Source organism: Psilocybe cubensis, chromosome 6 (genome assembly GCF_017499595.1).
Source record: "Psilocybe cubensis strain MGC-MH-2018 chromosome 6, whole genome shotgun sequence".
In the NCBI taxonomy this organism is placed as follows: Eukaryota; Fungi; Basidiomycota; class Agaricomycetes; order Agaricales; family Agrocybaceae; genus Psilocybe; species Psilocybe cubensis.
Genome location: NC_063004.1, coordinates 2,216,803 through 2,232,144, shown reverse-complemented (window position 1 = coordinate 2,232,144; position 15,342 = coordinate 2,216,803). Strand labels below are relative to the sequence as shown.

The following is a 15,342-nucleotide window of genomic DNA, read 5'->3' as shown; positions in this document are numbered from 1 at the left end:
CTCCTCTGGCGTTTTGGATTAATTCGAAGGCACTTTTTCTCAATGGCTCCCTTCGGAACAGCGATTAATGCAAAGTCCATTCCTTTCGACGTCCAACTTTTGCCTTCGCCCAGGGATGCCTCGGAAGATGCCCAATTGTACGCTGGTATAGTGGACCCCGAGTGGACGATAGGAAGGCAAGAGTTCCAGGTTTGTATCAATCGTGATATCCTGCTAAATTGTTACCATAAAGTGTGGCAAACGGTGGTAAGAAATCATGCCCAAGCAGAAATCAGAATCGGATGATTTATTTGGCTTTCATTTAGGCTACGTACTCGCATTAATCCTGGAAGCCTGCATCCAGTTTCAATCATCCAAACCCCACGTCGATCCTCTCCACGTTACCGCTCATTATCTCAGAACAACTTTGACTTCTTCATACACCGTATGCGTCCGGACTGTGAAAACAAGCTCTGGATTCACGAATTTGTCCGCCGAATTGATACAAGATGTACGGCCTAGTACTTTACCTACTTGTACAATGCGATGAACAAAGCTTACACCTTACTCCCCAGGGTGTCGTTAAAATCATGACCCATCTCATATTCGGCATCATTGGACGTCATCCGAAAGACAAAGTGAATCTCACATTAAATCCTCCTTCGACTTACGCTCGAAGACTTCCATTATATACACACCCTTCCACTGCGGTCATCAATCCCATGAGTCAGAGGTGGAGTTTTCGCCGCCATGTTACGTGGACAGACGAACCAGAGCTTCGTGCCAAAAACCATGCATATAGTGGTAACCGTACAAACTCCTCGACCGTCGGTGGCGGAGGTTTGGAATGGGGATCATGGCTCACATTCAACGATGCACATGACAGAATCACTAATCCCGCTTTGTGCTTCTTGGTGGATATGTGCATAAATACGCCTACTCTTCTACCTAAAAGTGAGCGCCCTGGATTAACAACAAGGTATGTTTCAGGTTGACAGAGTATATGGATCTAGATAGCTTATAATTATGCCCTCCTATCAGCTGGTTTCCAACGATGGTTCTATCAGTCGAGTTTAAGAACAAAATACCTCTCCCCTCTTCGAAACATGCAGTTCGTACTGTAGGGATATACTCTTCTGGCCGCTTTGTTACTCCTCCACAAGGACGGCATGAAGCATATGTAGAAGTCTGGACCGCGCCTTCAAACATCGGGGAAGGCCAAGAAGTAGATGGCTGGAGAGATGAACAATTTTGTCTCGCTATTGCTACACAAATGGCACTAACGCTTCCCATGGAAGTTAACGAGAAGAAAGGAAAGCCAAAGTTGTAAAATGTCTTTCGAGATTGCCAAGGACGTACAATGTAATGAGGGATGCTCATTTACCCATGAAAATGGACAATCGTCGTTTGTCCTTCATAGTACGTCCACGTCATCTTCACGTTCCTAATAGCCTGTTTTGCCCTCGACGACGGCGTAGGCTGGCCCTCCTCTTCCAAACATTTTTCTTAAATCTGCAACTAGTTCATCAGGTTTCTCATGAGCAGCAAAGTGGCCTCCACTGTCATGTTCAGCTTCGAACACCCTGTATCGTGTTCTGGTCCAACTGTTATGCACTGTTTGATCCATGTGTACCACATCAAAGTAATTATGTCGCTCACAATCGTGGAACATTAAATAATTCCTCGGGAAAGAAGGAAACGCCATGAGGGATTGTTGGAAATGGTGCGGTTACCTGCTGTTTGGTTCTTTCATAGTAGATCCTTGTTGACGCTGTGGGACCTCCGGTAGAGAACCAATAGATTGATACCCATGTGAGGACTACCAAAGAATTCAATTGCCTTTGATATTTTACAAAGAAACCGCGCAAAGCGTACCTTCGTCATCCGTCCAAGGATACTTGTCACTCCAATTGACGAGCTTTTCGTAGATCCATGCCAACAGACCGACGGGTGAATCAGCCAGACTATATCCGAGCGTTTGAGGCTGGGTGGTCTGCTCCATAAAATACCCCATCCCTTCCGCCCTAAACCAAGCTGTTTTGGCTAGGCCTGCTTTCTCAGCTGGTGTATACCTGGTCACCAAATTTCTGAGGTACGAAAGGGGCTGTGAAAGTAGCTCCGGCGGGGCCCTAACGAATGAGGTGATTTATTCAGCGCATTACTCACGATTCAACATATTTCGATACCAACTGTCCTGGGAGTGCCGCTTCATAGTTGGTGTGCCATGCTTTGCTATGCTTCCCTCCATACAAACTTGCTATGGTTTTAGTTACCTGAACATGTTCAGTGCATTCTTGCTTGTCATATTTGAGAGGCACGCACAGTGTATCCTACATCTCCGCCTTGTGTGACTATATAAACCGGGGTAGATTGCAATATCTTTGTTAATAGCGAGGCATCGACAGTGAATTCTTGCTAACCGTATTGGTCATATCCCAGCGACAGCATCAGCTTGTTGCAAATCTAATAAAAACGTTGGAATTCGTGCATTGATTTTTTAAAAATCGCATGCAGAATCATTATAATGCATTGCATACCTCGGCGTATTGAAGAAAGGCGAATCTCTTTTTCTTAGGCGCCTCAGAAAAGCCAAATCCTGGCAAACTGAGTGCAACGACGTGAAACGCGGGCTGCTCCTTTGTTCCTTGAATTAGTAAAGGTAGGATTTTGCGCACTTCGATAAAACTGCCAGGCCCTATAAAACATATCCAGATGAAGTCAGCAGGCGCAAATTTATCTGCAATAGTCTTACAGCCGTGAACAAATAATAAAGGTATGGCACCAGCGACATCACTTTGTTTATGAACAAAGTGGAGCTTTAGTGTGCCATGTCCTTCCACATCGATGTCGGTTTGGAATTGCGGTAACTCGGTATTCAATTCTTCTTCGTGTTTCCTCCAGTTATATCCCGACTTCCAATACCCAAGCAAACGCTGCATATCCGCAAGAGGGACGCCGTAATCGCGTCCTGCATCCTCAAGTTCGTCGGGAAGAGTTGCAGAAGCTAGTTTATATTGCAAAATAGCGATGCGTTCATCTGGGATGTGAATTTTGAAGGGTCTGATACTTGACGCTGGTACAACGTTGGACGCCATGGTAGAAAGAGTCATGAATCTTGGGTGAATCACATCTGACAAGGTCGGTTTCATGTATAATTTTATACTTGATTGTGTGGGAATGGAGAATCCTGAATGGACTTGTTTAAGAGTTGCACCATGGTTCTGGCACATTGAGGCGTAGATGACGAATCAAGCTTAGCAAAACGGAAGCATACCGTTCTCCTGAGAGATCGAAACTATCAAATCGAGTTGGCAGGTGGGTCGCAAAATGACTCGGATTGAATTCTGATCATGATCTTAAGCTCATTGTATTGCCCGAGTAATCATTATTTTCTGTACATTTGAAGGCTTGATGTATCTTTCCGGTCAAGTTCTAATGAAGATAAGGATTTTGTGGCAACGATGACCGCGGCAAAAGAAGGAAACATTGACCCGCTCAAGCCGGCTGTCCATGAAATATTGTGAACTCAAGATAGATGATGTCATGAGTACCCTCCAGGTCACCCATCCTGCAATTGCTCAATACCCTATTCTACCCTCAACCACACCAAACGCTGGGCCTTTTTTGGCAAACATCCTTCTCACATCTTCAACCAGCCTCTCAGGTTGTTCTGTGGCAGCAAAATGTCCACCACGGGGGTGCACCGTCGCAAAGACTCTGTAGGGACTCTCAGTCCACCTTGCAATACGATGTTCGTTTACCCAGCTTCAAGGAGACAGAAACCGTAGAGTAATGACTCACGATAAAGGTGCCACAAAGATATCCTTCGGGAATACAGATGCGCCATGTGGAATCGTTGGGAGAATGTCGATATAAGGCTTTTCGTGTCTGTTTTCATAGTAAATCCTGACAGATGCAACGGGACCGGCGGTGGAAAACCAGTATATTGATACCCACGTCAAAACTACCAATAGTTGGGCGTCATTTGTCAGGGTTGCATTTAAAGCATAAATACTTACCTTCATCATCGTCCCATGAATAATCATCCGTCCAGTTGACAAGTTTCTCATATATCCATGCGAGAAGCCCAACGGGCGAGTCAGCCAGGCTATAGCCAATCGTTTGTGGCTGGGTAGCTTGCTCCGAGAAATAGCCCATGCCTTGATTCCTGTACCACACTGTTCTTTCTAAGCCTGCCTTATCTGCTGCTGTATATTCGGGTCCTAGGTTCTTTAGAAATTCATCTGTCTTTGAAAATAGTTCTGCTGGAACACTATACATGTTTGTGGAAGAGTTGTTAGCATTGATAAATGTTTTAATGATGTTAAAACACTGACCGACCAGGTTCTGCAGCCTCGTAATTGGTGTGCCATGCTCTGCTGTAGTTTCGGCCGTATAAATGACCGATTCTTCTGGTGACCTACAGATAGTCATCAATAACAAACTCGCTATAAATATATATATTTATACTAGGTTGAATCACACATACCATATAACCCCAGTCCCCTCCTTGAGTAACTAAGGGCAAAGTAATTAATGCGCTAAATAGACAATTCAAACTAAAAACAGAATATACCATACTGATCGTATCCCAATGCCAACATTAGCTTGTTTCCGACCTAATAAACCGTTCTAAGTATTGTGTATCAAATTTTAGTAAAGGATCTTTTCACTTCGGCGTACTGATCAAAAGCAAAACCTCTTTTCCTGGGAGCTTCCGAAAAGCCAAACCCTGGCAAGCTGAGAGCGACAACATGGAAAGAGGGTTGGTCGGGGCCTCCTTTTATCAAGAGCGGTAAAATCTTGCGGACTTCAACCACACTACCTGGCCCTGTATAGCTGAATATTAATCCTCTCGTTTTAAAAGGAAAATCAACCTTAAAACTCACATCCATGAACGAACAACAACGGAATAGCGCCTTCAACCTCACTTTTCTTGTGCACAAAGTGGATCTTGAGCGTCCCGTGTCCGTTTACATCGATTTCAGTCTGAAATTGTGGAAGCTCGCTGTTGATTTGCTTTTCATACCTCCTCCAGTCGTACCCAGACTTCCAGCGGGCGAGTAGGCGCTGAATATCACTGAGGGGTGCCCCATAGTCACGTCCTGCGTCCTCCAATTCGTCAGGAAGAATCGACAGTGCAAGCTTCTTGTTCAAAAGTTCTAAGCTCTTATCCGGGACGCTGATCTGAAAGGGTTTGGTCACAGCGTTCATCTGGTTTTTTACCGCGGTGCTGTAGTAGAAAAGACTTGAAAAAAAGAGAAGTTGAATGAGGAAATTTTCACGTATCATGGTTTCAGTAAGGGATGAACATGAATGTCTGCCAGTGCATTTATACAGTACGCACAAGATAATTGAGAGGTAACGACGCCAACAACCGGATGTACAGCCGACAAGTTGGAACTGCGCTTGAGCAGCGTTATTGGGAGGATGTCAAGAATCAGAATGAATCAAAAACGCATGCTAATAAAGTCGATATCTTGGAATCAGTTATTGCCTATCGTTTTTTACTAGGATGGTAGTCCGCCTGAGATAGTTGAGGTTTGGAAGCCTTGAGTGGCTGCCACTTGAAGCCACTTTAAGCTGAAACTCCAAGCTTCAACTTTTGGTGAAGTAGGAACCAGAAAAAACGGCTTATGTTTGGCATGAATGGTAAGCTGAAGCTTAGTTACTTTGAGTGATGAGGGTATGGCGTCGGAAATTCTTCCTTGAATACAAGTTGACGTGACAAGTTGAAGCTGAGTAAATGCTCGGGGGACGTTCCATTACCCAAAAGGTACTCACGACGTCACCTGATTTGCGACGTTGGTGCACAATGAGCGACAAACCAGGTACATTTACTTCAATTCTTTAGTTGTTCTTGACGCCATTTATTTATCGGAAAAAATGGGCTAGTATCCTGATTTACCCTCAACAACCCCATATGCCGGTCCTCCTTGGGCAAACATTTTTCTCAAATCACCTACCAGCACCTCGGGCGATTCCAAGGCTGCAAAATGTCCTCCTTTGTTATGAGCGGTCTCAAATACTCTGTGGGGGCTCTTGGTCCATCTACAATGAATTTTTATTAGACTGAAATTTGCACTATGAAGGACAACGACACTCACGAAAGCGGGGCAACAAAAATATCTTTGGGAAACACAGACGCTCCGTGTGGAATTGTTGGGAGTGGATTAGCAGTAGGAGCTTCCCTTACACTCTCGTAATAGATTCTCGCGGATGCTGCAGGGCCAGCATTTGAGAACCAATAAATGGATACCCAGGTCAGAACTACAAACAAATTTGGTCATCAGGATTGCCTCGACTATGTGCAATAAATCAAACGGGACAAACCTTCGTCGTCATCCCAAGGGTAGTTATCTGTCCAATTGACAAGCTTTTCATAAATCCAAGCAAGAAGACCAACAGGAGAATCGGCTAAACTGTATCCAATTGTTTGTGGTTGCGTGGATTGCTCCATGAAATATCCCATTCCTTGTGTCCTGAACCATACTGATCTTTCCAAGCCTGATTTCTCCTCCGGTGTGATATCAGGACTCAGATTCTTGAAAAATTCGGCAGGCTGAGAAAAGAGTTCTGGAGGCACCCTAGTTATTATGTCGCCCAAAGAGACATACACTTCAGTTTGTGCTCCAAACAGTAGCAGTCAATCGTTGATTACTAACCGACCAGGTTCTGCCGCCTCGTAGTTAGTGTGCCAAGCTTTGCAGTGCGTTCCACCGTAAAGGTGGGCAATCCTTCTGGTGACCTAAAAAAAGCCATTAAATACTGAACATCGTTGCAAACAGGCTCTAAATTTAGCCTACCATATATCCCCAGTCCCCTCCCTGGGTTACTGGATTTAGGTGAAGTATTGTGTATTTGTAAGACCCAAAAGTGCATACTAATCATAGTGTACTTACCATACTGATCATATCCCAGTGCGATCATCAATTTGTTCCCTACCTTCAAGCGCATGCGTATCAGTCTCAGAAATAACAAGGGTAGCCGTGTTGATAACGATAGATATTTACCTCGGCGTATTGATCAAAAGCGAATCCTTTTTTCTTGGGAGCTTCAGAAAACCCATACCCGGGCAAACCGAGGGCGACCACATGAAACGCAGGTGATCCTTGAATTAAGAGTGGTAAAATTTTGCGGACTTCAACCACACTGCCAGGCCCTGCAAAAAAGAAGGTTATTCTTGCTAATATGCCGAGATAAAAGAGCTTACATCCATGGACAAATAGCAAAGGTATGGCTCCTTCCACATTACTTTTCTTGTGCACGAAGTGGATTTTGAGGGTTCCATGCCCTTCAATGTCTATATCCGTCTGGAACTGCGGTAACTCCTGATTCAATTCCTTCTCGTGTTTCTTCCAATCGTACCCAGATTGCCAGCGAGCAAGTAGGCGCTGAATATCGGCAAGCGGTACGCCGTAGTCGCGTCCCGCATCCTCTAATTCGTCGGGGAGGATCGATAACGCGAGCTTTTGCTGTAGGAGGCTAATCCGTTCCTCGGTAATATTGATTTGGAATGGGGTGATTGTGTTCTTGGATGACATGAGGGTGATGTGTTAAGGCTTACCAAGGGGTTAGAGGTCCTTTTATATGGAATGTGTGGGAATCGAAGGATGAAGGTAGCCGGCAGAGTAACCCAAAACCAAGACTGACTCGCGGTGCCGACCGTACGGGAAGGTTTGGAGAAGGTCATAGAATACGAGTCACAAATGCGCTTAACAGCCATATTAAATGCTGGTACCACAAAGACATAAATGCACTAAGTGTACATTTGTCTGAGAAAATAGTGGCTCATAGTAGGACGCAGGGCAACTTTGAGAGACACCGAGATATGAAGTTTTCCTACGAACTTGCACGCAAAAAGTTAACTTTTTTTATGAGACGTGCCTCTAGTGAGCAGCAACAGGTTGCAAGGGAGAGGCGCAAAATTCATCGGAAAACATGTCGGGCATCGGCGACGGACAATAAATGGTTGTGTTTAAGAAAGAGCCAACTTGAAGCTTGAAGGTGCAATAAAAATGCGGGTCGGCACATAATTACCGGTTCCGGGTACGCGTGCTGCTTACGTAGATGGTGGGAAACATAGATAAGCGAGTAGATGACGTCATGAGTACCTTTGGGGTCAAGATAGTTCACCTATATACTAGTAAACCGTACCCTTTGCCGTACAATATAAAAAGTTATATCAAGAACTTCGAGGGCCCAGAATTGAGATCCATTCTAAATGTAACGACTCCAAGCGCCAAAATTTCATAGCCAAGTTGTTTAGTATGCGTCAGAGCGTTGTCTTTTCAACGCGCGTTCTCCATCGAGAGTATAGTTAGTATTAGAATCACCCTCTATCTCTGCCTTGCGTTTCTGACAAATCTGTGAAGTGTCCTTCAAAGATGGTCTCTCGCGCATCGCGTTCAATGGAAGATGGGCTTTTCTGGCTTGCTTGATTTGGATAGGCAGGCATTCCATTTTATTCATCAAATGAAGTGGAAGTAGCGTATCCTATTAAATATTGATTACTTGCATACATAGATAGAATATCAAGTGAAAACTTACCTTGAGACAGTATGTTGCAAGAGTACGTCTATCGTCAGCAGTGCCGGCTTGCAAACCCGGAATTTTGTCGAAGGAAAGATTTTCTTTCTTGTCGTTCAGGAATCGCTCTGAAAGACTGTTTAGCGTTGATCTCCCGCGACCCGTTATGCCTATATCCGAGGCATGCTTGTAGATATCAAGAACGAAGCGCCCGACGTATCCCGGACATTTATCAAAGGCGTTCCAGGCTGGTAACGCATATGGATCTTCCATGACCTGACGAAATGCTACCATTGGTCGTAAAACTGTCAGTTGGCGATCAAGCGATAATAATTGATTACTTGCATTTAAGTCGTCCAAGGTACGGGAATTCGTCTAAATTATGCACTATGGCTCGACCCAAAAGAAACGGCATGTCGAACCTAGTGATGTTATGGCCAAGAACGATGTCAGGATCAACCTCAATTATGAAGCTTTTCCACGCAAGTAGCAATGCAGCTTCATCTTCACAAGCAACCACAGTAGCCCCACTTATAGGAGAGCACGAACCAAGGGTAAACACGATTTGTACATCGTCACTGTTTGCACGACCTGAATTGCATGGTCGACTTTTTGTTAAAAAAACGTTTTAAAGGAAAATGGCATACCGTAGGTAGATATCCTATTTCCAATGGTGAAGATGGGATAGTTCCTCGCAGTCGGGAACACATTACGATCATCGGGAATGTCAGTCTCAATGTCGAAGCTCAGAATACGCAATGGGCCCATTTCTGCCTGACCTGAAGTCAACATGATATGCTCGTCACTATACGTCGACGTCAGTAAATTGTTGATGATCAGACTAATCAAGCTATTCGTTCGTACTGGATGGACACTTCCAACTGGCAAGTCGAAATCTTGTTTTCAGCTGGAACAATCTTGTATTTTTTAGCGGTGAGCTTCAGCCACGACATGGCATTGACCTGGACAGAAGGGAGCCCAAGTCAACCACGAGCTGGTTAAAACCCTTTTCGATCAAAAATGCACATACCTCCTTGTCCAGCATGGATTTTGAGGATTAGGGAACATGTCCCGATATTTACATCTTCCCAATTGGAAGATTTGTGCCTTGGAATGCTCACTAAGTAAACCAGCACAACATTTCAAAAACGAACAATGCATATCTTGGACACACTCTAGATCGTGATAATCCGAAACCATAATCTTTAGATAGGAAAGTTCTCCTTTCCCCTTCTCGAGGTCAATTCGTGAGATAGGGGCGGAAGATACTTCCTCGTAACTTTCCACTATGAGTTCCTATGGTGTGAGGCCCATAAAATCATGAATGGCTCTTAGGAATAAGTACGGATTTCTTCAAGCACTGACGTTAAGATTGTTGCGCAGAGGTTCGAGATCATCTTTCGAGAACCCTTTGGGGACCAAGTAATACGCGTAATGCTCGTATCCAACAACTCGTACGAGAATAGAATGGCCATTCTGCAAGCTCTGAATTCAAAATAATGTTCTTCCGATTCGACACATATTGATTGCTTACTTTAGTGATTCCGAAAAGGTGTATCTCGGGAGATCCCAGGTCGTAGCTGCTCTCGGCGATGTCAATTTTCTGGAATTCTGGGGACGTCACACACAAGTTGATAGCCAATGCAACGACAACAAACTTACTGATGCATGGTTTGGCTGCATAGGATGCAGAAAGCGGAGGTCTTTCCCAAGGCTTTTGCACGTCTGTTTCATAAAGGAGTATCAAAATCACAGTCTAGATACATTTGTTTATTCTTCACCATTTTCTTTAACGGAAAGTTCCTTCAGGACATCAGAAACTGAAGCAGCAGGAGCAAGACCTGTGGCCATTTCTAGTACTAGAATTCGATTTGCAGTCGGGGGAAAAGCTGGGGTATTGATGATGATGGAGTTTGGTTAACACGAGCCCCCAAACGTTCCTGGCCTATAGGCGTCTTGGAGGGTTCCAGAAGAAACTAGCACGGGCGACGAGTATGGTCGACGCGTACTATAGCTCGGAGCCGAGTCAGCCTTAGTGAAATTGATGCGACGCAACAGGTCACGCGTCCGTCGTGCACGATGCATATGATGATATGCGTTCGTTGCATGGGTATTAATACTACATACCTGGATACTACACTGGATAGGCCATTGACCATTCAGTCAGACAAATCCGGAGAACCAATTGTGCAAGATTGATTCAAATTGCGACAGATCTGCATGCATTAATCAGGCTACCTAATTTTGATATTTACATTCATTTATAAAAGAACCTGATCTTCCTGTGGTTGGGGAATTAGCCTAACCACAGAACAACCACAGGTATCCTGGAATATGACGTTCGCGATGTCTTCCAGAATATCGATTGATTCTCAAGAAGCGGTACATCATAGTTTCATCTTTGGTCCAGCAATGAACTTAGCTTCGAGTCTGGGATGATATAATCCTCTCTGAGGGCCTTGCGACAATCTCTCGAAAGATCTTTCAGGAATGGCTTCTTGCGCTTGGAATTCAAAGAGACATGAGCCTCCTTAGCCTTGGTCGATTCTCTTCCCAACAGGTTATACATGGTGAACAATTGAAGCGGAAGATATGTATCCTCCAGACAGGAAGCGTCAGCTACATCATTGACATTGCTGATAAGTGAGAAGGCCCACCTTCAGACAATACACAGCGAGTGTTCGTCTATCATTAGCAGTGCCTGCCTGCAGAATTGGAATTTGTTTGTAGGGGAGATCTTCTTTTTGGTCCCAAAGTGCCACTTGTGCAACATAATTTAATTTTGACTTTCCGGGCCCCTGGAAGTCAGAGTAATTGCCTTCGCGGATATGTTGGAAGACGTCGAGAAGTAAGCGCCCGTTGTAGCCCGGACACTGAGAAAACTCCTCGACTTTCATAAATGGGTAAGGCAGAGTCTGACGCCACGCTGATGACGAAGATAGAAACCTTTAGAGCTATCAAAATGGCCTTTAACGTAACGACTCACATTTAACTCTCCCAAGGTGCGCAAATTTGGGCAGAGACAACGCTGTAGCACGGTTTAGAAGGTATGGTGTGTCGAATTTCGTGATGTTATATCCAGTGATAATATCTGGATCCACCTCGTTCACAAATTGGCTCCAAGCAAGCAACATTTCTGCCTCTGTTTTGAAGGATCGCACTTCTGCCCCATTGATAGGAGAGCATGTCCCAAGGGTGAATATGGCTCGTATAGTGGGTTCATGCGACCCTGTGCACTACTATTAATATCGGAGAAAATTACAGAAAAGAATCTTACCGTGGGTGGTGACCATGTTTCCTATTTGGAGAACAGGATCCTTCGTAGCACTTGGGAAGGTGCCATCAGCCGGAACGTGTGTTTCGATATCGTAACTCAGAATACGAAGAGGCGCAAACAGCTCCTCTTTATCCCTCGGAGAGCACAACAGGATGTGCTCATCACTAAATAAAAGACTCGACACAGTGTTGTGGGGATAGATGTTGTTTGGCTTACTTGTACTGTAGGACAACTTCCAATTGGCAAGTGGAAATTTTCTCCGTTTCCGGAACGATGTCATATTTATTAGAGACAAATTTGAGCCATGACATTGCATTTATCTAAGGCGAACGTGTTAAAATTGTGAGTACACAGTATTTCCATTCATAGAAATGACGTACTCCCGTGTCTAGCATGAAACGTAGGTGATAAGGAACCACTGCTTCATGAGACTCCTCGCGCGTTGCAAAGAGTTGTCGGTATCGACATTTACCCGATGTGAAGAAGTGTGTTTGAAACTAGGTAAGTAGAAGGTGAAACAACCAAAAGCGAAGCATAACATATCTTTGACTTTATCAATGTCGTGATGTCTTGCTAAAAAAATCCTCAAGTAAGGTGTATCCCGTCCCACAGGAGGAGGGGCAGTTTTCTCATGTCGGAGGTCGATTGATGATACAGACAACGGAGGATTTGGGACAGCTCGTGTTGGGGGGCTTAGGGCGTTCTGTGCGATTAAGGTTCAAGGTCCTATTTATTCGTTAATTCCACAGAGATGTTCGGATAGGACCAACATTGACATATTCACAGAGAGGATCAAGGTCGCGTGATAAAAGCCCAGGAGGGGCCGGATAGTAGAAATAGTGTTCGAAACCCTGAACACGAGCAAGAAGAGAGTGGCCAGCCTGTATGTTCGCTATGAATATACACAATCCAAATCCAGAAAGACTAAGGGCTCACTTTGGTCACACCAAAGATATGCAACTCTGATGTTTCCAGAGAAGGACTGCTTTCCGTGATCTCAATAGCCTGAAACTCTAAGAACTGTTGTAGCTTATTGAGACTAAGCAGGCAGTACACTCACTGATAGATGGTCTAGTTCCATTGGATCTCGGAAGAGACGGCCTGGCCCATCCGATATCTACTTCTATAGTCCAGTGATCATACAGTCAAACAATCAATCCGAGTATAATCTTGGAGAAAAATCACCATCGTCGTTGAGAGACAAATTCTGCAAGATGTCGCAGAATGAATTGGGTGTTACACCTCTATTGGTAGCTTGACTGCGAGTAAACCGAGTAGACCCTTGATTTGGCATGAAACCTGGAGCCCCAAGTCGGTAGATGTATGTTTGGCGAAAGAGACTAGTAGCGCTAGATGACAGTAAGGAAGAGAAAAATGCCCCATGCCGAGTCATGAAGAACATGAACCACTGTCGCTAATTTTAAATTTGAACGCGTCGCCCACGTGCCGTGCAAGTGTCCATTATCCGACGGACACTGACTGACTCGTTACAGTACACTTCCATGGCTCCAACTGTTCTATACCATTGTTCGTGTCTTTCAACCTCACCGCACCCACCACCCCCACATCTACCATCATCTTCTTACAGTTTTCATCCTCTCCACACCCTCTTTTTCTGCGAAGAATGTGACGCGATCCGGTGCAACCGATGCGTATCTGTAGAAGTCAGCTCATATTACTGCCCGAACTGTCTTTTCGAGGTCCCAAGTGCCAGTGTACGCGCTGAAAAGAACAGGCAAGCCCATAGTGTACAATACTCAGTCGCCTGATGTTCTTAAATAGCGTGTCATCTCTAGATGTGCTCGAAATTGCTTCATGTGTCCGAATTGTCGCAACACCCTTTCAGTGGTACCATCGGACCCTCCAGATACCGGAGATGGTCGTTTGTCAATACCAATAAGCGCACTGAACGAGCCTCCCTTCTTTCTGTATTGCAACCATTGCAGATGGGATTCTGCTGAAGTGAAGATCACATTCGAGAAACCTACAGGTCTCGCTGGTGCGTCATTTCGTGGCGTCTTATTCTTGACATGGACAGCTTACTTGGCTGTGGTTAATAGCGCAGCTGCAGAAATACGAAGATTCAGCCCCGGATTCGTTGGAGTTTGAGCGTCTGAAGGAACACTTTGAGCCTTTCATACGTGCATCATCACTTTCCTCTTCTACAAACCTCAGTCATCCGGCTGCTCATGGAAGCAGTACGGCGCACTCACACCATACTCATTCGAATTCTATTACAGCCGCTGCCGCCGCTCTGGCTCGTGATATCCCGGGTGTTAGCAAATATAACCCGTTGACGAGGACTACATCGGGAAGAGGGAGTGGGAAGGATAAAAGTGTGAACAAAGACGAGATGCCAGAATATCGGAGTCGTGTTGAAATCTCCAAGGCCAGTGTCCTAGGGACAGGTGGCGGAGAGTCAGATGTAGATTTTATGAGCCACTTGGAAGATATTGGACAGATTTCGACCCTCGAGCAGAGATGGGTTAATAGTTGGGTAACACCTTTGCAAACTAGGTAAGTAGCCCTTTTCCTACTTTATATTTTGCTCTCATAAGGTCACAGCGAGCTCAAGCCTCTACGAATACCCTTGCATTCTAAACGGTCTAAACGATGCCCGGCCTGCACGCACATATTGATCAAACCAGAGCAGAAAGCCCAGTCTGTGCGGTATAAAATCAAGCTCGTAGCCGCTAACTACCTGCCAGCAATCACGGTCTCATTACCTCATGCACAGCGCCTCACAGCGGAGGCAGCGAAGAAATCCCTTGGAAGGTCTGTATCGACTGCTGTAGAAGACAGCAACGCCGGAGCTATGCATGCAGGAAGAACATATCCATTCCACCTGGCATTAAGTAACCCCCTTTACGACCAGATAAATGTTCGATTGTCTGTTCAGAGAATCCACGTTTCAACCGTTCAGCCAAAAGAAAACGGCACGACCGAGAAAGCAGCCCCTCCTCGACCACCTTTCGCTATTTCGTTGCCAAATTCACATTTCTCTGTCGCTGCTTATGCGGAAGCTTGGGAGTATGAGGACGATGAAGACATGTTTGGTGACGATGACGATGATCTGGGGCGTTTGAGAGAGACGGATGCACGGGGGAAAGTTCGAACTGTTGGTGTGTTGGAGAAACGGGCAAATGTTACCCTGGTGGGAGGAGAGGTCGTGATTGGCAAAGAAGCTCGAGGGAACGTTAAAGTGAGTCAGTCTGAGTCAGGAGCGCCTTTTGCGAATTTGATTGATCCCTAATTTTTAATTCAGTTCAATATGCTGGTATCTTATACATACCACTCAGATGACCCTGCGCCTGCCGACAGCAACGATATAGACGGACCATCCAAGTCTTCAAAGGCTGAGGTCAAGACTTTCGCATTCTATACGGTTGTTGATTTGGGTCAGATTATCCCCCGAGAAGAGCCGAAAGCCGACTCGGACTTATAGGCGCTCACAACGGTCCTATTCTTCAGCATATCCGAACCTGATGCTTTGTCAACTATTACAGGCTATCACGAATGCACTTCGCTGTTAGGCAGCCATTACTCATCAGCGCGCC

The 15,342-nt window shown here is 45.2% G+C and overlaps 6 protein-coding genes across 6 annotated transcripts; 2 read left to right on the top strand and 4 right to left on the bottom strand.

Moving 5' to 3' along the window:
* Positions 1 to 42: 42 nt before the first annotated feature.
* JR316_0007210 (uncharacterized protein) lies at positions 43 to 1,309 on the top strand (the record flags this gene model as incomplete). The annotated part of the gene is made up of 3 exons (XM_047892953.1): positions 43 to 189; positions 555 to 958; positions 1,021 to 1,309. The coding sequence occupies 3 exons, from the start codon at positions 43 to 45 to the stop codon at positions 1,307 to 1,309; spliced, it is 840 nt and encodes a 279-aa protein (XP_047748235.1).
* Positions 1,310 to 1,423: 114 nt separating this feature from the next.
* Positions 1,424 to 3,074, bottom strand: JR316_0007209 (Putative epoxide hydrolase; the record flags this gene model as incomplete). The annotated part of the gene is made up of 7 exons (XM_047892952.1): positions 1,424 to 1,593; positions 1,855 to 2,108; positions 2,146 to 2,252; positions 2,302 to 2,330; positions 2,400 to 2,442; positions 2,517 to 2,674; positions 2,732 to 3,074. 7 exons carry the CDS (start codon positions 3,072 to 3,074, stop codon positions 1,424 to 1,426), a joined length of 1,104 nt encoding a protein of 367 aa, XP_047748234.1.
* Positions 3,075 to 3,557: 483 nt separating this feature from the next.
* JR316_0007208 (Putative epoxide hydrolase) lies at positions 3,558 to 7,523 on the bottom strand (the record flags this gene model as incomplete). The annotated part of the gene is made up of 17 exons (XM_047892951.1): positions 3,558 to 3,744; positions 3,781 to 3,943; positions 3,999 to 4,252; positions 4,317 to 4,399; positions 4,469 to 4,497; positions 4,556 to 4,598; positions 4,653 to 4,810; positions 4,869 to 5,212; positions 5,491 to 5,686; positions 5,888 to 6,030; positions 6,087 to 6,249; positions 6,313 to 6,566; positions 6,645 to 6,727; positions 6,786 to 6,814; positions 6,882 to 6,924; positions 6,993 to 7,141; positions 7,193 to 7,523. 17 exons carry the CDS (start codon positions 7,521 to 7,523, stop codon positions 3,558 to 3,560), a joined length of 2,652 nt encoding a protein of 883 aa, XP_047748233.1.
* Positions 7,524 to 8,244: 721 nt separating this feature from the next.
* Positions 8,245 to 10,359, bottom strand: JR316_0007207 (DNA polymerase delta catalytic subunit; the record flags this gene model as incomplete). The annotated part of the gene is made up of 11 exons (XM_047892950.1): positions 8,245 to 8,475; positions 8,530 to 8,784; positions 8,897 to 9,099; positions 9,156 to 9,313; positions 9,373 to 9,470; positions 9,535 to 9,628; positions 9,683 to 9,804; positions 9,874 to 9,984; positions 10,043 to 10,119; positions 10,171 to 10,233; positions 10,290 to 10,359. The coding sequence occupies 11 exons, from the start codon at positions 10,357 to 10,359 to the stop codon at positions 8,245 to 8,247; spliced, it is 1,482 nt and encodes a 493-aa protein (XP_047748232.1).
* A 544-nt stretch (positions 10,360 to 10,903) lies between these two features.
* Positions 10,904 to 12,096, bottom strand: JR316_0007206 (DNA polymerase delta catalytic subunit; the record flags this gene model as incomplete). Its single annotated transcript, XM_047892949.1, has 5 exons — positions 10,904 to 11,057; positions 11,179 to 11,434; positions 11,495 to 11,737; positions 11,786 to 11,949; positions 12,002 to 12,096. 5 exons carry the CDS (start codon positions 12,094 to 12,096, stop codon positions 10,904 to 10,906), a joined length of 912 nt encoding a protein of 303 aa, XP_047748231.1.
* Positions 12,097 to 13,600: 1,504 nt separating this feature from the next.
* JR316_0007205 (Dynactin subunit 4) lies at positions 13,601 to 15,230 on the top strand (the record flags this gene model as incomplete). The annotated part of the gene is made up of 4 exons (XM_047892948.1): positions 13,601 to 13,784; positions 13,846 to 14,302; positions 14,351 to 14,987; positions 15,051 to 15,230. The coding sequence occupies 4 exons, from the start codon at positions 13,601 to 13,603 to the stop codon at positions 15,228 to 15,230; spliced, it is 1,458 nt and encodes a 485-aa protein (XP_047748230.1).
* Between the last annotated feature and the right edge of the window lie 112 nt (positions 15,231 to 15,342).